This window comes from Trichomycterus rosablanca, chromosome 23 (assembly GCF_030014385.1).
Source record: "Trichomycterus rosablanca isolate fTriRos1 chromosome 23, fTriRos1.hap1, whole genome shotgun sequence".
Taxonomy (NCBI): Eukaryota; Metazoa; Chordata; class Actinopteri; order Siluriformes; family Trichomycteridae; genus Trichomycterus; species Trichomycterus rosablanca.
The window spans coordinates 19,238,318-19,264,334 of NC_086010.1; the positions used below are offsets into that span (position 1 = coordinate 19,238,318).

General features: G+C 43.6%; 3 protein-coding genes across 6 annotated transcripts in view; 2 read left to right on the top strand and 1 right to left on the bottom strand.

Annotated features, from left to right (window-relative positions):
* Positions 1-7,873, top strand: part of rttn (rotatin) — a 35,308-nt gene extending 27,435 nt beyond the window's left edge. For all 3 annotated transcript variants that reach the window (XM_062985335.1, XM_062985336.1, XM_062985337.1), the window contains 14 exons: positions 56-245; positions 897-987; positions 1,239-1,389; positions 1,507-1,644; positions 1,884-2,074; positions 2,507-2,612; positions 3,349-3,446; positions 3,842-3,919; positions 4,297-4,423; positions 4,553-4,743; positions 6,137-6,410; positions 6,546-6,649; positions 7,310-7,379; positions 7,607-7,873. In XM_062985335.1, the coding sequence (XP_062841405.1) occupies positions 56-245; positions 897-987; positions 1,239-1,389; positions 1,507-1,644; positions 1,884-2,074; positions 2,507-2,612; positions 3,349-3,446; positions 3,842-3,919; positions 4,297-4,423; positions 4,553-4,743; positions 6,137-6,410; positions 6,546-6,649; positions 7,310-7,379; positions 7,607-7,689 (1,892 nt within the window). In that variant the 3' untranslated portion in view covers positions 7,690-7,873. The remainder of the gene's footprint in view (positions 1-55; positions 246-896; positions 988-1,238; positions 1,390-1,506; positions 1,645-1,883; positions 2,075-2,506; positions 2,613-3,348; positions 3,447-3,841; positions 3,920-4,296; positions 4,424-4,552; positions 4,744-6,136; positions 6,411-6,545; positions 6,650-7,309; positions 7,380-7,606) is intronic.
* Positions 7,874-9,501: 1,628 nt separating this feature from the next.
* cd226 (CD226 molecule) lies at positions 9,502-13,492 on the top strand. Of its 2 annotated transcripts, none has more exons than XM_062985685.1 (6): positions 9,502-9,612; positions 10,046-10,372; positions 10,651-11,004; positions 11,633-11,735; positions 12,023-12,077; positions 12,807-13,492. In XM_062985685.1, the coding sequence occupies exons 1-6, from the start codon at positions 9,534-9,536 to the stop codon at positions 12,930-12,932; spliced, it is 1,044 nt and encodes a 347-aa protein (XP_062841755.1). In that variant the 5' UTR covers positions 9,502-9,533; the 3' UTR covers positions 12,933-13,492. The 2 variants fall into 2 exon arrangements, with proteins under 2 accessions (XP_062841755.1, XP_062841756.1); XM_062985686.1 differs by having other exon boundaries at positions 13,299-13,492.
* A 2,496-nt stretch (positions 13,493-15,988) lies between these two features.
* On the bottom strand, positions 15,989-25,689 carry dok6 (docking protein 6). The gene is made up of 8 exons (XM_062985626.1): positions 25,624-25,689; positions 21,230-21,337; positions 19,204-19,318; positions 18,741-18,860; positions 18,316-18,505; positions 18,089-18,227; positions 17,843-17,951; positions 15,989-16,486 (listed from the first exon to the last, which is right to left on the bottom strand). Exons 1-8 carry the CDS (start codon positions 25,687-25,689, stop codon positions 16,344-16,346), a joined length of 990 nt encoding a protein of 329 aa, XP_062841696.1. The 3' UTR covers positions 15,989-16,343.
* Positions 25,690-26,017: the final 328 nt, after the last annotated feature.

Consider the following 26,017-nt stretch of genomic DNA (forward strand, 5'->3'; position numbering starts at 1 on the left):
GAAGTGCTTGGTGCGTGATGCTTGTGTGTGACGTCGGTGTGTTTATGTGCCGTAGGTCAGAGTGATTCGGACTCGTCCCTCTCCTCTCTCACCCCGGAGTGCTCAGACGGAGTGAGGTGTGGTTCCGTAGTGACGCCCGACCTGCTCTCAGCCGTCTGTGGATTATTAACAAACCTGCTGTGTGTTTTACCTGAGTTCACCCACACTGCTGTACAGGAGAAGCACATCCTACACACACTCGTCAGGTACACACACACACACACACACACACGGTGGCTCGGTTTACCTTCACTCTGACCTGTAACCACATCCTGCCTGTACCCTGTTGAAGCGGGGACGGGGGTGGAGGCCGGGGGCGCTGACTTTCTGAATTTCTCTTTCTGTTATGGACGTGGCACAAGCCGGGGTGTTTGTCTTTGTAACCCCCCCCCCCCCCCCCCCCCCCCCCTTCCTGTTTGTCTCTGTTAATCAAACCTGTGATGGTGGATGGAGGGGAATGAAAATCTACTAGACGTCTCAATAAACAGAAAGAATATTTATACTTAATCATTTTGAGTTGAAATAAAAGATATTTAGCATCCCCCCAGTCTCAGTGCTTGATGGAACGTCCTTGTACCCTGAGAACCTCTAATAAGTGATTTTAATAAACAGCACCGAGCTTCTGACGCACCACCGAGCTTCCACCTTGTTGATGTTTGATTGTTTTCTCATCACATTATAGATCGTGTTCAGTTGCAGTCAGTGCAGATAGAAAAGGAGAAAGTCAGGGGTGATATATGTGTTTGATAACCCTGTTTTCCCCCAAAATACCCCATGTATAATATGGAGGTAACTGAAATGTCTATGCAGTTCTGTACAGAGGTGTGTGTGTGTGTGTGTGTGTGTGTGTGTTACAGTGTGTTGGATGCAGCAGAGATTGAGAGACGTCTGACTGACTTAAACACACCCGATGTTCTTCTTGCTGATGTAGAGGAACTCAGGAACCAGGTCTGTGATCACACACACACACTCACACACACACACATTCGGTTATAAGTAAACAGGCCTTGCTGTACCTGTTTTTGTAAGAGGGGGTTCTAATATTTTAACAATCTCAGAACCCCTTAATGAGCAGCTTAGGGTCACAGTGGCAGAAAAACCCTAAATATCACATGGAAGAAGGAACCAGATTCATCCTCATCATCCTCATCATCCTCCTCCTCTGTGTGTGTGTGTGTGTGTGTGTGTGTGTGTTTCAGGTGCTGAGCCGGGTGTGTTTTGTGAGGAGTGTGTGTAAGCTGATACAGAGTGATGTGATCCACAGTCAGGAGTTTATCTCTCACTCAGAGTCACTTCAACGTCTGCTGAGGAACCTCATCTCCATCCTCACACTACCTCACACACACACAGGTACACACACACACCCACACTACCTCACACACACACACAGGTACACACAGAAGCCTCACGTTTCACCCCTGCTCAACTTTTCCAAGCTAAACATGTGATCCGTGTGCTTTTCTTTAGATGTGTGTACCCAGAATGCTTTGCTCCACACCTGGACAGATGTGTTCTCGCTCTTGGTGACTCTGGTACGCAGGAACTACACCGGGTGTGGTCCGTCCGTGTGTAGAACTGTGGCAAAACGCTGGCAGAGCTTCTCAGGTGAGTCCAGAAACACAGGAACCAGGTACGAGAGATCAGAGGAGGGATTAAAGAAGAGATCAGAGGGATCTGTAGGAACGGAGAAGGTCCTGATGGACAGGGAGGGTTGGAGGGTGAACAAAGACAGTATGGATCACTCTTCTGGGAGGGCTTACTAGAACTTTTGGAGTGTGTCTGTGGGAATCCGTGCATTGTAGTGGTCAGAGGTAATCGACCTCTGGTCTTCTGTTCCTCCTCAGATACGGTCAGCGTGTGTATCGAGCGCAGCGGTTCCGATGCGTCCCTCTACACGTCCTGCATGAACTTCCTGTGTGTGCTCTTCTCAGAGGAGACGAAGGAACGAGGAACGAGCGCCGAGAGCTCCACGTCTCCTCTAGGTGTCGCTCTGGCATCAGAACCGGGAGAGAAGCTCTGTGAGCTGCTGCTGCAGGTAAAACCTCGTGCGCCCTCTGCTGGTAAAGAACGGCACGGCGGATTCAAAACGACATGTTTATTTATTTATTTATTAGGATTTTAACATTAACACGTGACCCTAGAATAAAGAAACGCTTAGTGAGGAAGCTCATGCTTAACAAAATGGCTCAAATGGAAACGTTTGATTGTTTATTTTGCCAAAAACGAGCTTTAAAGTGTTGCGCAATCACAGCAGACTTCCTGTCGCATTCTACAGAGAGACAGGAAGTAGTATTCTTCATCAGAAACCCTACAATTCACGCTGTGATCAAAAATAACCCTCGTACCACACACTTTTTCACCGCTAATGTGATTACGTAATAGTTTCCCCTTTACGCTGTGATTGCTCTTGAGTGGAAACTGAGCCGTTGCATGTTGGGTAATTTTCCATCCCGCTCCGTTCACGCAGCAACACGAGAAGACGGCGTTTCAGGACCCGCTGAAGAAGATCACCGTCAGAGTCCTGATGTCTCTGCTCTCCTGCAGCTCCAGAGCTCAGACCTACGCCTGCAAAGGTTAGAATGCTATCAATCAACCGACGTGTTTCCATCAGCTCCCATCATGCACTGCTGTGCCCGTGTTCTGTGTAGTATGCTCAAGCGTGCAAAAGATCGCATCATTAGAAGTATGTGAAATGAAGGGTATCAGTCTGACCTACTGCTTAAACCTTGTGGCAACAGTTAAACTCCTTTGGGATGAATTGGAATACCGAGTGTGAGCCAGGACAGTTTTTGTGAGAAACATCAATTTTAACTTGACTGAATTCTTTTGCTGTATAGGGCAGGTCGTTATAGGCAAAAAGTAAAGTCCAACAAGCTCATGGTCAGGTGTCTACATACTTTTGACTGTTTAGTTTTGCACCATCAGCCACTCGTACAGCCCCAAATCAGAAAAAGTTGGGACACTTTGCAACAAAAATGCAAAACATTTCAGTGTTTCCCTACATTTACCTTGACTTTTTTTGAGTGCAGACAAAATGAACCTGTGGCCTGTAATACGTTCCAAAAAAAGTTGGGACGGGGGCAGTTTAGATTGCCATAAAAAAAACACTAAATAATGATGTGATTTCATTTTCCATTCTGTCCCAACTATTTCTGATTTGGGGTTATAATATATAAGCAGATTTTTTGGTGCATTTTTCCAGCCATATAGTGGCCCCCCAGCAGTCTGTAAAAACCGGGCGTGGCCCTGCAGATGAACCTGTGGGTGTCCAGTGAACTGATTGCTGCTCTTGTGTGTGTGTGTGTGCAGCGGGTTTGATCGACGCCTGTGTGGAGCAGATGAAGCAGGTCCACTCCCAGCTTCACCTGGAATCGGTCAGACCGAGCAGGACCTCCCACAGGAAGAAGGTACGTCCCCGAAACGGAGAGGGCGGGGGTGTGGTGGTGGTGTGGGTGCCGCCGTGCCTACTCACGCTGCGGTACTTCGGGGTGCGACTTCACCACCCGTCTACGTAAAACATCACACCTGAAGCAGATGAAGGCTGGTTATTGAGTCTTGATGGGTTAGTCTTGCTGTAACCCAACTTTAGGTCCTACAGACTAGCAGCATGAAGAATATCTCCTGCTACTCTAAAATACCATCATCTTTTGTTTTCTTTCTTTATTTGCCACATCGTTAAACTAATAAAGACGTTCAGAATCATTTGTTGGTGTTGTTTACACTGTAATCTGTGTTCAGTGTTAATGATTCTCTATATTTAATGACATTAATGATAAATGATGGTGTTTTTTGGTGTGAACAGGAGGAGAACAGTATGAAGGAGCTCAGGATGCTGATGGAGATTTTGAGGAACTGTTTGTACCTCCACACAGAGTGTAAAGTAAGTTCCTGCTCTTATATAGGGCTCTGGGAACATAGACATATAGGACTACAGGGCTGTGTGAACACAGTCATGGGAATATAGGGCTCTGAAAACACAGAATTATGGGTATATAGGGCACTGTGAACATATTTATGGTATTATGGGGTGCTGGGAACACATAAATATGGGAATATATGGCTTTGGGAAAACAATCATAGTACTAAAGGGCTATGGGAACATATTTATGGTACAGATTCATATAAACGTAGGACAATAGGAATGATTATTATAACACATTTGCCATGTGCTACTGTAGCTTTAAAGTTGGCAAAGGTTGTGCAAATACTTTTTCTTGCCCCCAGATCTTTATAAATTGGTGTATTTTTCCCCCACAGGAAGTAGCAGCAGATTTAAAGCTCTCCTCTGTGGTGCTATCGCTCTGGCCGTGGCTCCTACTGAACGACCCGGTCCTGATTACTGCTCTCGATCTCCTCTGTGTTTACACCTCCAACTGCGCCGCAGGTGAGGAACACCCTCCATCACATCCCCCAAACACCTGAACTCCACCATTAACAGGGCGTCCACATACTTTTGATCCTACCGTATATAATGACGCGGTGATACCGGATTTCTCTCTCTTCTCTTTCTCAGCGTGCAGCTCGGTATGTGGCAGCTCAGCTCACGCTGCATTACCCAGGATGCCCGTCACCAACTCTCTCATGCATCTGGTGATGAAGCTGGCCTCTCAGGTTCCTCCGGATAACAAGAACGTCCACGCTCTGTCCTTCTCTCTCCTGGCTAACCTGTCTGTCTCCAGAGACTGCAGAGGCGTCCTGCAGAAGGTACGATGTGTGTTACTGTACCCACAGTCCCTGTCTGACACTCTCATCGGTAAGGTCTGCACCGGATTTCTGGGATATAGGGCTCTGGGAACACAGGAATATGGGAATATAGGGCTCTGGGAATACAATTATGGGAATATAAGGCTCTGGGAACACAGGAATATGGGAATATAGGGCTCTGGGAACACAGGAATATGGGAATATAGGGCTCTGGGAACACAGGAATATGGGAATAAAGGGCTCTGGGAACACAGGAATATGGGAATATAGGGCTCTGGGAACACAGGAATATGGGAATATAGGGCTCTGGGAACACAGGAATATGGGAATATAGGGCTCTGGGAACACAGGAATATGGGAATATAGGGCTCTGGGAACACAGGAATATGGGAATATAGGGCTCTGGGAACACAGGAATATGGGAATATAGGGCTCTGGGAACACAGGAATATGGGAATATAGGGCTCTGGGAACACAGGAATATGGGAATAAAGGGCTCTGGGAACACAGGAATATGGGAATATAGGGCTCTGGGAACACAGGAATATGGGAATATAGGGCTCTGGGAACACAGGAATATGGGAATATAGGGCTCTGGGAACACAGGAATATGGGAATATAGGGCTCTGGGAACACAGGAATATGGGAATATAGGGCTCTGGGAACACAGGAATATGGGAATATAGGGCTCTGGGAACACAGGAATATGGGAATATAGGGCTCTGGGAACACAGGAATATGGGAATATAGGGCTCTGGGAACACAGGAATATGGGAATATAGGACTCTGGGAACACAATCATGGGAACATGGGCTCTGGGAACACAATCATGGGAACATGGGCTCTGGGAACACAATTATGGGAATATAACACAATTATGGGAACATGGGCTCTGGGAACACAATTATGGAATATAGGGCTCTGGGAACACAATTATGGGAATATAACACAATTATGGGAACATGGGCTCTGGGAACACAATTATGGAATATAGGGCTCTGGGAACAATTATGGGAATATAGGGCTCTGGGAACACAATCATGGGAATATAGGGCTCTGGGAACACAATTATGGGAACATGGGCTCTGGGAACACAATTATGGAATATAGGGCTCTGGGAACAATTATGGGAATATAGGGTTCTGGAAACACAGAATCATGGGAATATAGGGCTCTGGAAACACAGAATCACGGGAATATAGGGCTCTGGGAACAGGAATATGGGAATTTGGGCTCTGGGAACACAAATATGGGAATTTAGGGTTCTAAGAACACAGAATCATGGGAATTTAGGGCTCTGGGAACACAACTGTGGGAACTGGAAACAATTAATAAAAGCCAGACCAGGAGGAAAAGTACTCAGACCACTGTTCCCTTTCTCCTCCACCTGTAGAGTAACTTCCTGCAGCACTTCCTGTCCCTCCCCACGCCCCGGGTGAGCAGTAGAAGCAGCTCGGCAGCAGCGACGGCGTCTCAGTGGCTCCAGCTGCTGCTCAACATCTCGTTCGAGGACGACGGCCAGCAGAGCATCATCAAACTGAGAGGAGCTCTGGAGACGCTGGTGGATCTGGCGAGGGAGAAGCACGGAGAGAAGAACCACGCGGCTCTGCTCGTCCTCCACAACGTCTGCTTCTGCCCCGCCAACAAAGCCCGAGTCCTGGCCTGCGGTACGAGACCAGCGAGTGATGTGAAGTTTAACTGGGTTAACTGGGATTTCTCTGCCATGTGTACCGTTGATGTAAAGGATCTCTCTCTCTCTCTCTCTCTCTCTCTCTCTCTCTCTCTCTCTCTCTGTCTCTCAGATGAAGCCGTGGAGCTGCTGGTGGCGTGTTTGGAGAGCTGCTCATCAGACGTCCGGGCTGTAGGGGCGTCTGCGCTCTGGGCTCTACTGCACAACTTCCAGAAGGTCCTCATCATGTCCACCTCTATACTAAAAAAACAAGCATTTCTTCTACCAGATTTGCAGTGAGGCGTTTAGTAATCCCACCAACACTGCTGCACCTAATGTGCTCAATCACCGCAGAACAACACACTGCACTGTCAGTGCCATATTAGTGATAACGCTCCACCCACCCAAACATCTGCTCATTTTTTAATTGATAAATGGCTGCAAGTGGGTGAGGAAGTGTACACAGCAACAGACGGGCTACAGTCAGTAATTGTATACCCATAAGGTTCATCTGTGTGGTAGATGATGAAGGTATCAAGCATATAGGTGTTTCTAATAAAGTGCTCGGTGAGGTTTGTTACCGGATGTTAGGCAGTATTAGCCTAGCGGTTAAGGTACTGGACTAGCAATCGAAAGGTCGCTGGTTCAAGCCCCATCACTGCCACTGTTGGGCCCTTAAGCAAGGCCCTTAACCCTCAATTGCTCAGACAGTATACTGTCACAGTACTAAATGCCGAAAATGTAAAATGGACGTACAAAGTTTTTATGATGTTATGAGATTAAAATGAGTGGATTTATTTATTTATTTATTTATTTATTTATTTATTGCTGAAAAAGAGAAATGATTAAAAATAATTTGTGTTATTAATTAAATCTGATTTATTTTTCCTGATGAAGGCGAAAGCGAAGTTGAAGTGCCCCTCGATCAGACTGAAAGTGGACGAGGCGTACACGCGGGCCAAGAGAGGTACGGTCAGCTGTAATAAATCAATTATACAAAGGTAATGACATGCTTCCGACTATGCAGTAACAGTTTAGGGAAGGCCCTTCCCCGTTCCGGCATGACTGTGCCACCTGTGTTTAAATCAAAGCTCTACACTGGTAGTGTGGGTGTTACACGGCTACTGGGGACCTGGGTTTGATCCTCCTGTATATTAATGTGTTATTTATTGTCGTGTTTTTCTTTTTGAACAGATCAGAAACAGAAGAGAGACGAAAACCTGAACGTTTATTTATTCAAATGTCTGGAAAATCTCAGACAGATTCTGAACTCCTGAGCACGTCAGCTTCAGTCTCATCTCAGAACCTCTCACACACACGAGTGTTCATCTGTACTCTGTCTTTATATTTCTGGTGCTGAACTATGTATTTTTGTGTGTATTTAAATTAAGCCACACAAGTGTTTTATAAATCATGGTATCTATATTTTTATTCTGAAATAAACATGAATGATTTACTTTATTAACACGTTTGTCTCGACTGTGTAAACAAGAAAACAAAAAAGGTTCCTATTATTTTTCTTTCCTGCTTTATTTTCTGTTTCTTTCATAATTTTGTTTCATTTTGTCCTTCTAATTTATTCTCATATTTTATCTGCATTTTAACTTTTATTTCTTTGGATGTTTTATATTTTGGTTTATATTAAAAAGTTTGGGGTTGAGTGAGTACTAACTCTTGTTTACTGTGGATTAAAGTGTTAAATTTATTTGTATACTGGGGATTAAAGGGTTAAGTTTATTTGTATACTGGGGATTAAAGGGTTAAGTTTATTTGTTTACTGAGGATTAAAGGGTTAAGTTTATTTGTATACTGGGGATTAAAGTGTTAAATTTATTTGTTTGCTGGGGATTAAAGGGTTAAGTTTATTTGTATACTGGGGATTAAAGGGTTAAGTTTATTTGTTTACTGAGGATTAAAGGGTTAAGTTTATTTGTTTACTGGGGATTAAAGGGTTAAGTTTATTTGTTTACTGGGGATTAAAGGGTTAAGTTTATTTGTTTACTGGGGATTAAAGGGTTAAGTTTATTTGTTTACTGGGGATTAAAGGGTTAAGTTTATTTGTTTACTGAGGATTAAAGGGTTAAGTTTATTTGTATACTGGGGATTAAAGGGTTAAGTTTATTTGTATACTGGGGATTAAAGGGTTAAGTTTATTTGTTTACTGGGGATTAAAGGGTTAAGTTTATTTGTTTACTGGGGATTAAAGGGTTAAGTTTATTTGTTTACTGAGGATTAAAGGGTTAAGTTTATTTGTATACTGGGGATTAAAGGGTTAAGTTTATTTGTATACTGGGGATTAAAGGGTTAAGTTTATTTGTTTACTGGGGATTAAAGGGTTAAGTTTATTTGTTTACTGGGGATTAAAGGGTTAAGTTTATTTGTTTACTGAGGATTAAAGGGTTAAGTTTATTTGTATACTGGGGATTAAAGGGTTAAGTTTATTTGTATACTGGGGATTAAAGGGTTAAGTTTATTTGTATACTGGGGATTAAAGTGTTAAATTTATTTGTTTGCTGGGGATTAAAGGGTTAAGTTTATTTGTATACTGGGGATTAAAGGGTTAAGTTTATTTGTTTACTGGGGATTAAAGGGTTAAGTTTATTTGTTTACTGAGGATTAAAGGGTTAAGTTTATTTGTATACTGGGGATTAAAGGGTTAAGTTTATTTGTTTACTGGGGATTAAAGGGTTAAGTTTATTTGTTTACTGAGGATTAAAGGGTTAAGTTTATTTGTTTACTGGGGATTAAAGGGTTAAGTTTATTTGTTTACTGGGGATTAAAGGGTTAAGTTTATTTGTTTACTGGGGATTAAAGGGTTAAGTTTATTTGTTTACTGGGGATTAAAGGGTTAAGTTTATTTGTTTACTGAGGATTAAAGGGTTAATTTTTTGGTTTACTGTGGATTAAAGGGTTAAGTTTATTTGTATACTGGGGGTTAAAGGGTTAAGTTTATTTGTATACTGGGGGTTAAAGGGTTAAGTTGGGGGTTTAGTGAGCACTAACTCCTCCTCGTTGAGGCTCGATGATGTTTTTCCTGAGTGTCTCTTCACAGGAAGTGCTGTTTAGTTTCTGCTCTGCATCAATGCTGTATTCATGCTCTCAGTCTGTCAGTGCCGTTGTGATGGTGGTGATGATGGAGCCGGTACAGAAGCAGAACTGGTACTTCATGGTACTCCTGGTTTCTCTCACGTCTCTGAAAGGTAACGGTACCGCTCGTCTTCATTCTTAACCAAACTAACCAGAACTAGAAACATTTTCACCTCCAGAGAGTTAGAGCAGCTCGAGTCCAGACTTTTACTGAGATACTTACCTTACGACAGGAGCTCATTTATTTATTTACTTATTTATTTATTTACTTATTTATTTATTTACTTATTTACAGCTCAAAGTTAAACCATAACGTAAAATAAACTTTTGTAAATTTGATTTCATTATTTTACTGTGGATTTTATGACGGCAATTCAGTTAGTAATCACTTAGTCAAAATGTTTAAGATGTGGAAGTAAAGCAGCTAAAAACACGACTCGGGTCACTGAGTTTGGAAAACTAACAACCAGTTCACAGGTACAGCGTGTTGCTAATGGTATTTATGTCAGTATGGAGGTGTATCATCCTGACCTCATGTCTTCTCAGTGTCTGATCAGCTGAAGGCCGGGGGCCACAGGGTGGTGCTGAAGGATGGCATGGTGCTCACCTGCACGTGTCCCTGGAACGGCACACTCACCATGTTGTCATGGACCAAAGAGGGCGAGTCCAGTCCGCTCGCCATCTACCACCCGGATTTCGGGGTCAGTTTCTCCACAGAGTACGACGGCCGGGTGAGCTTCCTCAGGGGCTCCAAATTAGATGGGAGCATCTCCATAACTAACATCAGCGGGAGGGACGAGGGTCGTTACCACTGCTCCATACAGACGTTTCCTAAAGGACCCTGGAGCAAATTTATACACGTGGAGAAACGAGGTAAGGGCAAGTGTTTGAGCGGCCAAACATCGGGATCGCTTCAGAAAACAAATGTCGCAAGATGTAAATTAATCGAATACTCTTTTTACTAAATGGGCACAAATTCCCACAGACACATTTCAGAAGCTTGTGGAAAGCCTTCCCAGAAGAGTGGAGGCTTTTATGTATACATGCAGCTCATGGTCGAGTGTCCACATACTTTTGGCCGTGTGCATTACGTTTTGAATGGATTTTGAATGATTTTTTGATTTCCTGAACCGTTTCTTTTCCCCCGACAGTGTCGTTCCCCAGCGTCAGTCCCAGCACGGATCTCATTGTTCCTGAGAACAGCAGCCTGACCATCGTCTGTAGGAACGTCCGTGGTGGACTGGTGTACGAGGTCACTCTGGAGAGGCTGGAGAGCACGGACGGAGGACACAGCAGCTTGGTGGCGGTGTGTAGGCTGACCGAGGGCGTGGTGAAGCTGGAGCAGGTTTCACACGCAGGATCAGTGAACTGCAGTGAGGAGATGGAGATGGAGTTACAGTTGGAGGACGGAGGTGGAGATGATAGAGGAATTTATCGCTGTAACTTCAGCACAGACATCGGCGTGTACAGCACTATCATCCACCCAACGACACCGCACAGTCAAGGTAGAGACGCCTGCTGAAGGGGGGGCGGGGTTGATAGATGGATGGATAGAAAGATTGTTAAATGAATAGATGAACAGATTGTTGGGTAGATGGATGAACTGAACCAAGGCTGATGGATGGCTGAATGGATTGTTAAGTGAATAAGTGGATGGATACTTGGATAAATGGATGGATGAATTGTTGGATGAAAGGATTGTGAGGTGGATGAATGGATGGATGGTTTGATAGTTGGATGAATAATTGGACGAATGGACAGATTGTTATGTGGATGAATACATGGATGATGGATGAATAGATGGATTGTTAGGTGGATGAATAGATGGCTTGATAGTTAGATGGATGGATCATTGGAGGAATGGATGGATTTTTAGCTGGATTGTTGGGTGAATGGACTGTTGGTTGGATGAATGGCTGGGTGGATTGTTGGGTCAATGGATGGATGGATGAATGAATTGTGAGGTGGATGAGTGGATGGATTGTTGGGTGAATGGACTGTTGGTTGGATGAATGGCTGGGTGGATTGTTGGGTCAATGGATGGATGGATGAATGAATTGTGAGGTGGATGAGTGGATGGATTGTTGGGGGATGAATGAATGAATCTGATTTGAGTTACTGCTTGTATTTCAGGGTTTGAATCTTATCAGTACAGTCAGTACATGTATATCGGAGCAGGAGGAGCAGCTGCACTCGTTCTGATGGGAGTGGTTTTTTTCTACGTGTGGATAAACAGGTACTTTATTACATTATTTAATGTTTTATAAACTATATGACCGAATGTATATAGACACCCTCCTGTTCTCTCTAGTGTTTTTGTTCTGGATTTTCTGAAAATAGGAGTTTAGGCTTTTAAAGCAGTAACAGGACAAACACTTTTCCACATCAGATGTTTAACAAGCTTATCAGGTGTCCTCATACTTTTGGTCATGTAGCGTATGCTCTTTTCCTTTCTGTGAGTGTGTGAAGCTCTTTATTGTGGTTCATGATGGGAGGTTTTATTTCTCTGAACGTTTGCTGCAGGAGGAGAGAGAGGAGACTGGAATACAGCATCAATTCACACGCCGCCAAACGACAGGTAGATTTATTCTAATCAGATCTGCTTCATTCAGTCCGGTCCTGTTCACTCGGTGTGAGACATCACACTTCATCATGAATGCTAAAAAAACGACGACGTTTTTAAGATCAGTCTGGTAACTTCACAGTAAGGCTGGGTTCAAACCACACGACTGTTTTAAAGGGCTTAAAATATACTGTATATGACCACTTCACACCCCACAACCACAGAGTGAGGCATGATATTATCTTTGGTGTGAGAGGAACTCTAAACTAAACAGCTATCCTCTTCTTATAGAATTTCATGACCCCAAGATCGAAGATCTCTGATTTAGATGATTATTCGATTATTTCATCTTACAAACCTGTCAAAACAGGGGCGCCGCACTCATCTTCAGTGCTGTTCATATCCATAGCCGACTTTCACGGTGACTTTCCTTAAATGCTGATCTCGTTAGAGATAACGGCTTGTACGCAAGACTAGCTGCAAAACAAAAAAAATGAAGAACCCCATCAGGGTTTTTAACACCCAGTTAGTTTGATGTATTAAAGCCACCTGCTGGCTCAGTCAACAGAATCCTGTAGAGAGCTTTTATTATCAGTCTGAAACGTTCGCCCGTTTGCTTTCATCTTAATCCCACTAATAATACATCTGAGTTATTTCCACTGAACGTTTTATTTCTGATGTTTCCATTTGTACTAACGTTTCATTCCTAACACACACGACGTGTTTCTGTTCCGTTTTGTTCAGAATAACAAGTGTGAACACGGTGGAGTTTATGACAGGATGAAAAAGACGACCAGGCAGCAGAGAAAAAACGATCCAGTGTACGCCAACATCCGAACCGTACGGGAACAGAAGAACAGGAAGAGATGATCCTTCAAACTTAATTACTGGAACCTTTAAATGACTGATGATTACGGATCGAGCATTGGTTCGGTCTGATCGCCTGCTTTTGGGTCACAAACCAGCAGCAAACACGGATATAAAAAACAGCAATAAAATCAGATAGTGCTCGGATGAACATAAATCGAAGGGCGACTAAAAACTGAAAAGCAAAATATAGCTGTTATAAAATATATTTTTATATCCTCATTTTCTTTTTCTATATTTATATATGCACTAATATGCCCTTGCTTAACAGTACAATCAAATCACATCCCCCTAACTACGTACTAACACTTCAGAAAAGCATCAAGAGAATATTAGAAGCTGATCTTACTGATCTACCTTTATGTGCAGAGCCGGAGAACCAAACTCTGAAGATGAAGCTGTGAGAGGAAGCGCCTGGTTTACAGCATGGTCAGGGCGGAGGTCCTCGGTTTTGGTGCTTTATTCTCACAGAACAGTGTTAAAAATGTTCAGTTCTGACTGATGTGGATTATTTATGCCTTTATAGACACTGTAGAATGAGAACAACTACAAGTTTCTTTAAATAAAAGCTTTTTTATCTGAGCGCTTTTTTCCCCATTCGTTTTAAGAGTAAAGTAACAAATAAAGAATAAATGTGGTAAATAATTCATATTCTATTAGAATACCTCAATAGGAAAGATCTGAGACCCTAATGGCCCTTTAGTCCACCCCTTTATTTACTGCTACAAATGCAAACAAGGCAGACTCACGTCCTACAACTTTAGCATCATTAAATACTGTTGCTGCACAGAAAAACTTTGCCTGTAGGAATTATTCTTCAAATTGTTATCGGGACGTTAAATTGACTTTAAATTGGGACATTAAAGTGAGCTAAATCACTAACTAGGCTTCGAATCAATAAAATGACACACAGGTCATTTTATATGCTTCAGATAAAAGCAAAAAAAAACATGCAATAACTAGGACTGGTGTCCACATACTTTTGGCCATACAGCGTATGTTGTACCTACAGTAATCATGACTCTGTACAAAGGTAAGTACACAGCGTGGATATTATTGTATTTAAGAGCCTCTTTATTTTTCTTCATGTGAAAGTGGATGTCACAGGACGGTCACATCTTCCAACAGAGATAAAAATAAAACGAGGACAAATAATGATGTGGGTTCAAAATTATATTTCATTAAATTAGAAATCAGACAGAAACAAAATGTGAAGCTGATCTATTAGCTACAGTCTGTGAGGAGTTTGGGTTGTTGATCGTTGTCCTGTACAGACTATTCCTGCCCCTAGGTGTAGTATTCAGGATGGCACCGGACTCACCACGACCCTGACAGGATGAAGACGATGATGTTTTTAATAATCTGTAGTGGCTTCGAGCCATAACACCAGAATAAGGAATTATTCCAGCTACAGATAATACCTAGCATGTTAGTTTAGTCTGGACCACCATGACAGAGGCATCAGTGTTTTATAGGGTTCAATCCCACGTTCTACAGGTCCACAACAATGTCTCGGCCCTCGTCCATCATTCGTTTAATGGGGGTTCAACAACAGTGGTCAACAAGAGAGATTCATCAACACTATTAGAACTATTAGAACACAGTCTGTATTGCTACAGGTGAGAAAAATAAATAAATAAAGAGGAAAATGAAAATCATACAGTAAACAAGAACTAAAGAAACACAAATAACATCTAATAAGTGCTAATCAGGCTCTGGGTTAAAAGTGCAGGATGCAAACTGATTCTTAAATATAAATAAAACATAAATATAACTAAGCACTCCTCAAAGGTGAGAAAACAAGAAATGTCCCGTATTTTTCAGACTATAAGCTGATTTGTGATCATTTATGCTCCTTATTGATGCTTTTAATCATGAGCACATTTCCTTACATGCTAACAAAAACAGCATAAAAATGAATTAGCAACCGATAATGTAGCTCATTTACTAGCTTAATTATTTCTGAGAAATGTAACTCGACACTAATTTAGCGTTTTTTAGTTAACAGAACAGATGGATCATAATATTTATGTTTTTCATTTTATATTCACAAGGTTTATCATTACTGTGAATGCTAGCTAGTTCACGTGAGCTAACCTGACAGGATTTCTAAACGAATTTTACATCATGTTTAAATATGGTTCTGATTGTCACTGCTAATGCTAATTAGCCAGATAATATCATTTAAATCATATTTATATGTTTATACGTGTGATTGCTAATGCTAGCTAAAATGCTAGGAGTTTTGTGAGGAGTTGTATTTGTGTTGTCAATCATCAGTGCTATTGATAATGTTAGCTAGCTAGTTAGCTAAATGCTAACCTGACAGGATTGTTGTTATGATCTGTAATGCTAATGATAAGCAACTGGCTATTTTTTAAATAACTTTAAAGTGTTTACAGTTATTATATAAGCAAAATGTACAGGAAAACTTATTTAATTGACTTTAGCTAACAAGAGATGCCATATATATTTTCATATAGATTTAATATTTAATGTGTTAAGCTCCACTGTTGTGAGAAAACCCAGCTTTCCAGAATAAACCCTTCATATAATTTTAGTTTTCTTACTTTATCTTACTAATTTTCTTATCAGTGACTTAATTTAATTGTTTTATTGTTGTGAATTGCTGTGAATTTATATATATATATATATATATAATATTTATAGTTATCACTATTTTTGTAATTATTTTAATTAGTTTATTTTTATTATTTTAACATATTTTTATGATTGTAATTAATACTTTTATTATAATTTTATAATAATTATAATTTTTTTATAATTTATTATAAAAGATTAACATTATTTTAATTATTATTATTATTATTATTGTTTGTTGTTTTTGTTGGCAAACCTGATGGTTTGAAACATGTTGGAGGGTGCATGAGCCAGTCCGCGGTCTTCTCGTTCAGTATGGGTGTTTTGCGAGAGACGTAGGATGACAAAGCAGTAGCAGGGAACTGGACATGACTAAATGATATGAAATTAAAGCAGAATATTGAGGTCAGTGTAAAAGTCACATCAGCTGCTGGAAGGAAAAATAAAAACATCTCATAGTCTAAAAAATACGGTAATATGGGAACAAATAAATAAAATATCAGGCGTCTGTTGCTTTAGAAGGTAGAAAACGTTTCTAAATGTCGTTCCTCTCTACAGGCAGTTCATTACAGATCTAAACATGAAATATTCTACAGAATTACACATCAGGTCCAATCTGTACACGCCCAGTGATTGTGTTAACAGTGTGAAATGGGTTTTCTTTATTTCTATTCATGTTTCTGTCAGTTTCTGATGGTTCCTCTCAGTTACTGGTGGTTTCTGTGGGTTCCTGGTGGTTCCTGTCAGTTCCTGATGGTTCCTCTCGGTTACTGGTGGTTTCTGTGGGTTCCAGATGGTTCCTCATGGTTCCTGTCAGTGGTGCGTTGTAGACGTGTAGTTCTGTGTGTGTTCAGTAGATGGAGCAGTGCTTCTCTTGATCTTTTCCTCTGTTTCCTCGGTCAGAAATGTCTGGAAGGTCTGAGCTCGAGGAATCGGTGTCGTCATTGAATTCATACCTGAAATAAACAACAGAAATCCTAATTAGTCCTAATAACAAAAAAATAACAATAAATTTGTTCCTCTGTGTGTGTGGGAAGTTTCCTCACAGGAGCTGGACCCACTGTGTCCCTGACCAGGATGGGGTTGTTAGTGTAAACGAATGAATGTGTTGTGCATTATTGAACGGTCTTTTCATTTCATCCGATTCGTTCGACCTCCGCATTAATTTTGACGTGTGGATTCATTTATAACTTTGAAGGTCAACACACTCACACTTACACACACACACACACACACACACACACACTCACACTTACACACACACACACACACACTCACACACACACTCACACTCACACACACACACACTGAGTAATCAGTGGAAAACGAGACAGTCAGAACGACACACTTGGGAGCAATCAGGCTGATCGATGCTCTTCACACACTCTCGAATACCTGAATGAGTTCTCTCTCTGTGTGTGTGTGTGTGTGTGTGTGTGTGTGTGTTGGCTCTACTAGCATGAGTCAACTCCCCAAATTTTTTTTTAAGGAGTCTATATGTTCGAATCCCTGCTCTGAGAGGGCGTAATTTATGAGGAGGTGATAATTCTGCCGGAGGGGATTCATCATAACTGCAGCAGTTCCGCCCTCTGCTGGCTGATCGATGCCGCTGCACAGAGACAAGGGATGGCGAGATTGTTCTGCAACCCTCCGTACGCCATATGGATCTCCATACGGGTGAAAAGAAGTGGTCTGCAGCAGAACAGATTTTGTATTCATTGACGTGATCGAAGAAGACGATCCGTCTCTGCATGCTGACACCAGACCGACCTTCTGATGGACCGTGTGTAATTAAAGACATCTATCATTAGCAAAACTCATTTCCTTCTGCTCGAGCTGCCAAAGTTTTCAGTCACAATGGCATCAACAAATCTTAAAGATTTTTTAATCAGGAGGGAAATCACGAGCAGAGGTTATTTATTATACAAAAAAAAAATCATCAACAATCGTAATCATTACGCTCAGGTCTCCATCTCATCTGCGTCACTGTGTGCATGTACAGACCAAACCTTTTTAACCTGGTGCCTTTATTTGCTGGAGCAGCTTGTTTGTTTACGTCCCTTCTGTTTTCAAACGTGGATTTTCGCTGCATCTGATTGGTCCGGAGAAATATGTGAGGTGGAAATATGTGGGGACGCCAAAGTGGGGTTACTCAGCTGTTAACATACTGCCACTGTTGGGCCCCTGAGCAAGGCCCTCGAGCATAAACGCTTTGTATAAAAGCAGGATTGTCCAGTTGTGTTCTGGACGCACCAGAGCCACAGCGAAGGGTCTGAATACTTTCTGAGTCCACTTTGTTGTACTGGTCTCACCTCCGTAAGTGTAAATGTCTCCCACGCTGTTCTGACGGGTGATGTGATGCCAGTAGGCGCTTCGTGGTAACGATACCGACTTTCTTAACGTGTTCACGCTCGAAAGAGTCTGAAACAGAAACAGGGTCGTTACGTCACAAAATTTTTTTTACAAAATAGGTTTTTTACATCTTTTTATCATCTATTTATTATTTATTTATTATCTATATGATGAATTTATTATCTGCTGAGGAGAAATGAAGTGACCTGCGACTTCTTCTCGATTTCCAGCATCATACGTTGGTGCTGCTCGGCGATGGACAGCGTGGCGGCGTGGACTCTCCGGTAGATGACCTCTCCCTCTCTCGTCTGGAACGTGAAGAGCCCTTCGCCCGTGTCACACATCCTGTAAGACACACAGAGGCCGCTGGTGAACCCGCCGCGGTTCCTGAACGCGTTCGGCTGAGAGGCGGAGCAGAAGCGAGTGGCCGTACCTGCCGGACTCGAAGGTGAAGCAGGTGGAGTCGCGCCCGTACCGTCGGAGCGAGCTCAGGGGCCACGTGACCAGTTTGATCCTGGCGTTCTGGACGTCCCACAGATAAATGTTCTCCTGCGTGATCTGCATGGTGCACTCGCCGTAGATGTCCAGGTTCGGCGTGGGCATCAGGTACACGTTAAATCTCTCTGCGAATGAAACGACATCATTAAACGCGCCAATGCGGTTCCAATACGGTCCGGCGCCCTCTGCCTGTCACACAGCGCCTGGCTAGCAAGTGTCTCCTCAAACTTACCTTCACCAGACAGTAGGTGTCACTGTTGCAGCAGTGAAAAGGTAATACCCCATCCAGCCTTCCCTCCCTCAGACACCACCACTTGTTGGCACAGCGTTTCTTTAGCTGATAGTTAACCATTCACTCACCGTTCTGTTCTCTCTGAACTCCCGCCGCTAATAAATCCGGCTCGCCCAGGCTGATGTCGTTAACCCGAGTGCCCAAACACTCCAAACACAGCAGTTTGCACCACTCCTCCGCCTCCAGTTCTGTTCACACACACACACACACACACATTCACGTCACACACACACACAACAAAACAAAAACAAGCACAGACCAGCACTAGCTGGTTCCTCAAGCTGGGAAATGGTTTAAGTGAATTACACCTCAGCTTCAGATCATGGACAGATGAGCTTACAGTCTGGGGACTTTCCTCTTTTGGAACTAACGGCTCTCACTGTGGTTCACTGCAGTGCCAGAGCTAAGAAATGTCACTTTAACCTTCTTAACCCTCGACTGCTTGAACTGTATTCAGTCGTAACTGTAAGTCGCATCATGAAGACAACGTTCAGCGCTCTGAGAGACTCTGAGAGGACGGAGGCGACTCACCCGAATCACAGGCGAAGGTTTTGGACGTCTCGTCGGTGAAGATAATCACCACGGCGTGTTTCTTGGTCTCTCGCGGCATCCTGGTGACGTTCTTGATGTTCTGCAGCTCCGTTACCTGCACAAACGAAGCACCGAACCTTTCACTGAAACAGGGACTGAAGGATGAGACGTGAGGGAGATGCTAACCAACGTTTCGGGTGTTATTCAATAGTTCCAGCAGATCTTCTTGTGAGAGGATCAGGGTGGATCTGCTCATCTGGATGCTCCAGTAACGCCATCATTACACACGGCCATTTTATTAGGAACGCCTGCACCTGCTCGTGCATAAAGATCAAGATCTTCAGCTCACGTCTAAACTTCAGCCCAGAGGGAAAATTCTGGACACGTCATTACTGCAGTGCTTCTCAACCTGCTTTAAGCCACTGACCCAGTTAAAGGGGCTCAGCGTTTTGGAAAACCCGACCACAACCCCACTCGTCACCCCACAGCTTTTAATTCCAAACGTTCCTTAAAACAAGCGCCAATTTGACCCGCTCGTAGCTACAGGATTTTTTGCCGATGTGACATGTTAAAAGTATAAATGCACAACAGAGGGGGGTGTATGGGGGGGGGGTTTGTTGGGGGGTTGTGTGCGGGTTCTTTAGGCATGAATGATGCTGCATTAGGTTTCCAGGTCAGTACTTTTACTGAACACTGAATTAAGCAGCACATTCATCATCCACCCTGTTTTAAGGTGAGTTCGAGGCTAAACCCAGTTCTAAAAGCTCCAGCACGGAGAACAGGAGCGAGACGGGGTTCGTCTGACCGTTCGACTGTGTTTCGTTGCTCAGGGGTCCAGTTGTGATGCTTGTGCCCGTTGTAGATGCACCTTGACTGAACTACGACTACGCAGCACCGTACACGTTCACTTCATCACCAAGATAAAAAAAATCATCTTCCGTTGGTCTGTCATCAATGAGTCTTGGCCGCCCAACAACCTGTCACCAGTTTCCCTCATGTTTCTGACCAGACCTTCCCTACCTCTGATATTTTATTGTAGGGGACTCGACTGTTGAGCACCCGGTCCTGGTTTGAACCGAATCCTTCCAGCGGTCGGCCTGTGGTGGTGGGCTGGCATATTAGACTGGGGTGAGATCTGGGGATCAAGGGTTTGAATCCCAGCGATTCTGTCATCCAGTCGGGCGTCTGCCCAGCCTAGCCGTTGGGAGGTGCACTTGTACTTGTAGGTGCGCTCTCAGTGCAGGTCACAAACCATGCCGAGTCCGAGTCTGGTACGAGGACCAGATCCGCCCGGGCGACGCCCAATTCTTACATTCTTACAAAGATCATACAATCCTGATCATGTGTTTTTGTACTTTGCTGTAAAATCCAGCTTTAGTTCTGATGAATAATAAACGCTCGCTAACCCGGTAAAGATGAAACAATTCTGGCGGCGGGAGGATTTAAAAGCGTCCTTCACTTTCATCACCAGCTTCAAACCCAACATCAAAGGCGTAAGGAACAAACAAACGGCGTCAACGCTTTCATTTGTACTGATGGAATCATAAAGAGGAGAAATTAATAACTATCGAGTCGCCTGCAGATATAAAACTGCTGCAGCGGTGAAGTACGCTAGCACTCTATCACTGAGATCTGGGGGTCCGGGGATCCAGGGTTCGAATCTCGGTGGTGCTGTCGGCCGGTCAGGCTTCTGCACGGACATGATTGGCCAAGTGTGAGGTGCACTTGTCAGTGCACTGTCAGTGCAGGTCACAAACCCAGATAGAAATAGGAGGGTTGTGTGGAGTCTAATATGAGAACCCCCGCTCAGACCCAAGGCGGCTGCAGACTATCACCCGTGCCCAGTCGTCTGGCACTGCCAGTACTCGGGTCTCTACCCAGGGTCTCTACAGTGCTGGATGAACTCTCCGCGTCTCCGTACCTCCTCCTACGTGTTTTTTATGATGTAGCCCACGTTCGCGTACGATCACGTAAATAAAACGTACAGTGACGCTCAGGTGAGATTTATTTAGGACTGATTTCTTACCTTATGAAAACTCCTGAAGTACGCAGCCTTTTCGTCGGGGTACTTCTCTAACCGCCGGGGTCCTTTACTCGAGGCTTTCTTCAGCACAAGCCAACATCGTCTGAAAATCTAACAAACAGAAAAAGAACAGAAGGAAAAACGATTGAGACTTAAAACTTATTTTTCTTTTTCATACTGAATATATAAACACGTACTGAGCACTTTATTAGGAACACCTATCTGCTACATATGCTCCTGGGTTCAATTCCAAGAGACGGAGTGGTCTGGGTCCTTTCTGTGTGGAGCTTCCTTGTTCTCTGCATCTATGGGAATTTGTGCCTGTTTAGTTCAAATATAACACGCTGGAACCAGAGCCGGGATCTGGAATACATCGTATCGAATCTCGGCTCTGCCTACCGGCTGGGCTGAGCAACCACATAAACAACGATTGGCCTGTTGTTCATATAGGGGCGGGGCATTAAGCCGGATGGGGTCTCTCTCCAATGACTGGTGCAGTTACGACCTCTGCTGGCTGATTGATGGCGCCTGCACAGAGACGGGGAGAGAGTGCTGTCAGGGTGTGTGTCTCCGTACACAACGCTGAGCTGCACTGCACTCGTCAAAGTGTAGGGGATAAGACGCATACGGCTGCTGCCCACATTTCGTAGGGGGCGTGGGTTTGCTTCACTCTCCTCAATCAGAACGGGGATCGGCATTGGTGGAGAGGAAGCGTGATGCAATCGGGGAATTGGACTCGCTAAAAAGGGAGAAAAAGGGAAATGCATAAACAAAATATAAAAATAAATAAATAAAAACGAGCCTCACACAGAAAATCCCACAGAGGTGATTTAATGCATTTCAAAATCGTTCCCTCCATCCTGTCGCCGCTCTAGAACTTTTAACGAATGGATCAAAGCGTCGCCGCAGTTCGTTATTTTATTATCAATCAGTCCACGACACTCGCTCGACAAAAAACGATAGAAATCAGGAGGACGTAAAGGTTCAGCACCACAAAGGAGACACACGCAGAATTACGGGCACTTCATTACAATTCCAAACAAAAAGCTGCATTTACATTTAAATAGAGGCGCCACCGCCGCGAAACATCAAATAAATAAATACAGAAACACAAAGAACATAAAAAGCTTAAAGGATTTTATTTATCCACCATGACGTTCTCACGTTCAGACCCTCCACCTCTTATACGCACCACTAAATCAATATTCCAACTCTGTGCCAACAGTATGGGGAAGGTCCTTCCCTGCCCCAGCATCACTGCGCCCCTGTGCGCCAAACAAGCTGTCAAAACCCTGACCTAAACATCTTTGGGATGAACTGCAAACTCGTTCACTGTGAACAGGTGCCTGAACTCATGAATGCTTTTTCAATTGAATGGGCACAAGTTCTCACAGACACACTCCAAAATCTATTGGAAAGCCTTCCCAGAAGAAAGACAGCTGACCTTTTTACACAATAAACAAACTAACTAATAAACACACAAGTAAACAAACAAACAAGTAAACAAATAAACAAACAAACTAATAAACAAATAAATAAATGAACAAACAGGTGAAACAGAGCAGGCAGTGTTGGTGCCACTCCGCTTCAGTCATAAACGTTCGAGCCACTAACTGTGGGGATTTGTGTCTGTGTTCGTTCCCTCAGGTACTCTGGCCTCCTCCGTCCTCCATTCCAAAACATTCCAGTGAGTGGATTGGCTACTGTAAGCGAGTGATTCTTCGGCACTGCCAGCAGAGTTGGTGCCGCACAGCTCCGGTGAGTGTGGGTTTGTACCTGTGTGGGTACTTTGGTTTCCTCCACCCCTCCGAATCATGCCGGTAGGTTGATTTTTAACAGTATTTTAATGATATCGATATGAGAGGTTGTGATGCCCTGAATGAAGCTGGTGAAGGTGAACGAGGGAGAGATCCGGAGCCCCCTGTGGTCAGAATGGGTAGTGCATGCTAACAGTTAGCCAGTTAGCCTGTTCGATCTGTTTTTGTCTGAGCGTTTCCTGAACCTCCGCCGTAAACGTTTGCAGTTCGGTAACACACTTTAAAAACGTTCCTTTTTATCTGTTTCTCAGGTTTTTTGTGCTACACACTTCGTAAACACTTCATTTAAATGCTAAATGTGTTTTTTGTTGCACTGGAACAAATTATTTATCCGCACACAAACCCCGATGGCTGGAAAAGCCTCTCAGAGGAGCGTGTAGGGCGCGCTAACCTTTAGCGAAGAACATTAGTTAAAATGTCAGAAAGCAGCTACACACACATACACACACACACACACGCTACCAAAATAGCAGTGAAATAATGTGGAAACATGAATGTAGGTCAATATTGGGGTTCGTCTGCAACAGCAAGCAAACGCGTCCTTCATCAGAGGAAGGACCTTCACACTCCTCGTACCAGAACCTTCCTCCAAATAACATCCTGGACCTTCTTCCACCCACAGGAAGCACCAACAGCGTTTCTCAAGGTTCCACCTACACGCTCTTTCTCAGGAACATCCAGAGCCGCGACCAGCTCACCTTCACGCCCTCGTGTTCTTGAAGTCTGGACAGGGACTTCAAGAACTTCTGGACTAGTAACCAGAAGGCTGCTGGTTTAAACCCCACCACAGCCAGGTTGCCACTGTTGGGCCCTTAAGCAAGGCCCTTAACCCTCAGTTGCTTAGACTGTATACAGTAAGTTGCTTTGGATAAATGCCAAAACTTGTCCAGTCACGTCTGCGTGTGGACGTCCGACCGGCCGATAGCACCGCGGGAGATTAGAACCCGGACCCCACCCCTGTGGGACCTCACTTCCATTACTGCGGGTGTAACAGTGACTCCTACTGTCAGGCTCGGGAATACAGAGAGCACAGCACGGTCCTCCATACGCTCTCCGGCTCTCTACCCTCTCAGCTCTCCGACCGGTCGACTGGGCGCCCCCTAGCGGCCACGATCCACAGTGTAGACGGTGGGATTAAATAAACGAAAGTTACAGAACGACAGCTGAGCTTTTTCCATAACAAGAAAACAAACAAACAAATAAATAAACGAATAAAGAATGTGATGAACTAATAGTGGCCACGATCAGGCGTCTGAATACTTTTGGCATGCAGAGTAAATCAGACTACAGGGATTATCAGGTGCTGGATTATAAAGATTAATCTGATATTAGAGCACTAAAGATAATCAGATTGATCTCTAATGCTCTCAGATGCAGCTCGTGTCGTATCGCACCACGTTTTTCTATTTTTACCATAAATCAGGGTTTATTTTTTATATAATTCTTTTATATTCCGTGAGCCGAGGACGTTCCATGTCGTGATCCTGGACTTTACCTGGCCGGTGTTTTTACCTGGCCGGTGTTTTTATCCTGACCGGTGTTTATTATTGTTCAGATCCAGACAGATTGATGGACCGTAAACGTCCTCACGTGTTTATCTGCACCATGAAAGCGCCGCGTCCTGGTTTACAGGCCTGATGTGGGTCAAACACCGGCGGCAACAACATTAATCCACATCAATAAACTAAGAGGGATTCACCTGCCCCATAATGCACTGCTGCCGGCTCAGAAGTATTCGGACGCCTGACCGTCAGCTCGTCTGACGTCCTGTTTCTTCTGAGAAGCTTCTCACCAGACTTTGGAGTATGTCTGTGGGGATTTGTGCCCTGCGTGTATTTATCTAATCTGCAAGCCTCATGTTTCAGTCGGTGTTCTGGTTCATCTCAGAGCTGTTCTTCATGCCAGAATGGGAAAGGGCCTTCCCTAAACTGTTGCTGCCTTTTTATAATTGATTTATTACACCTGTGATTGTCGTGGATGAAACACATGAATATAGTTATTAGAAAGGGCGTCCCAATACTTTTGTCCACATAGTGGTTAAGATTTCGGACGATTGTGTTATTTATATAAATATTAATATTGTTTTATCGTATCATCACACATACACACACACACACACACACACACACACACACTTGACATGCAGTGATGTTTCCTCTCTCAAACAAAAAAAGGAAACCAGAACAGAAACTAAAGAAAGAAAAGCAAACAAATAAATCGAAAATAAGCCAAAACAGAGAAACTATAAATTAAATGTGATTATTTATGTATTTAGATGTAATAAAGATTCGTGATTTATTTGAATCCTGGAATAATAAACCTGATTCTGATCTTTTCATCCATCAGGACTATAAAAAGCTCAAAATAATCCAGACACGGAGATGAATCTGGATCAGGACTGAAGCACCTCACACCACACCGAGGAGATCTGATGATCTGATGTGAGTTTGATGTGAAATGGTCCTGATGCTGATGCTGATGCTGCTCAGATCATCACATCAGCATCACATGGAGCCGCTTCACATCCAGCATCCATCCTGCTCCCGTCCCCCAAACATCAGAACCCGAACCCAGACTCACCCCCAGCTTCCTGCTCCGGATCCTCACGTAGCCCTGCTTCACCACGTCGTTAAAATTAGACGCCATGAGCAGAAATCAGATGAATAATTTTAATAGAATTTTATTTTAATTTTATTGTGCTGGAGGAGCCGCCGGCTCAGGTCCAACCATCTCAACATCTAACGGGGGGAACCAGAGTCCCATCAGATCAGCTTCCTGGAGTAAACCATTCCGTCCACAACACGGGGGGAGACGTGAGGAACAGAGAGAGAGACAGAGAGAGAGAGAGAGGAGAGAGAGAGAGAGAGAGAGAGAGAGAGAGAGAGAGAGAGAGAGAACAATTGAAGGAACGAACTAAAAGACAGACAGACAGAGAGAAAGAAAAGAAAGAAAGAAAGAACAATATGAAAGACAC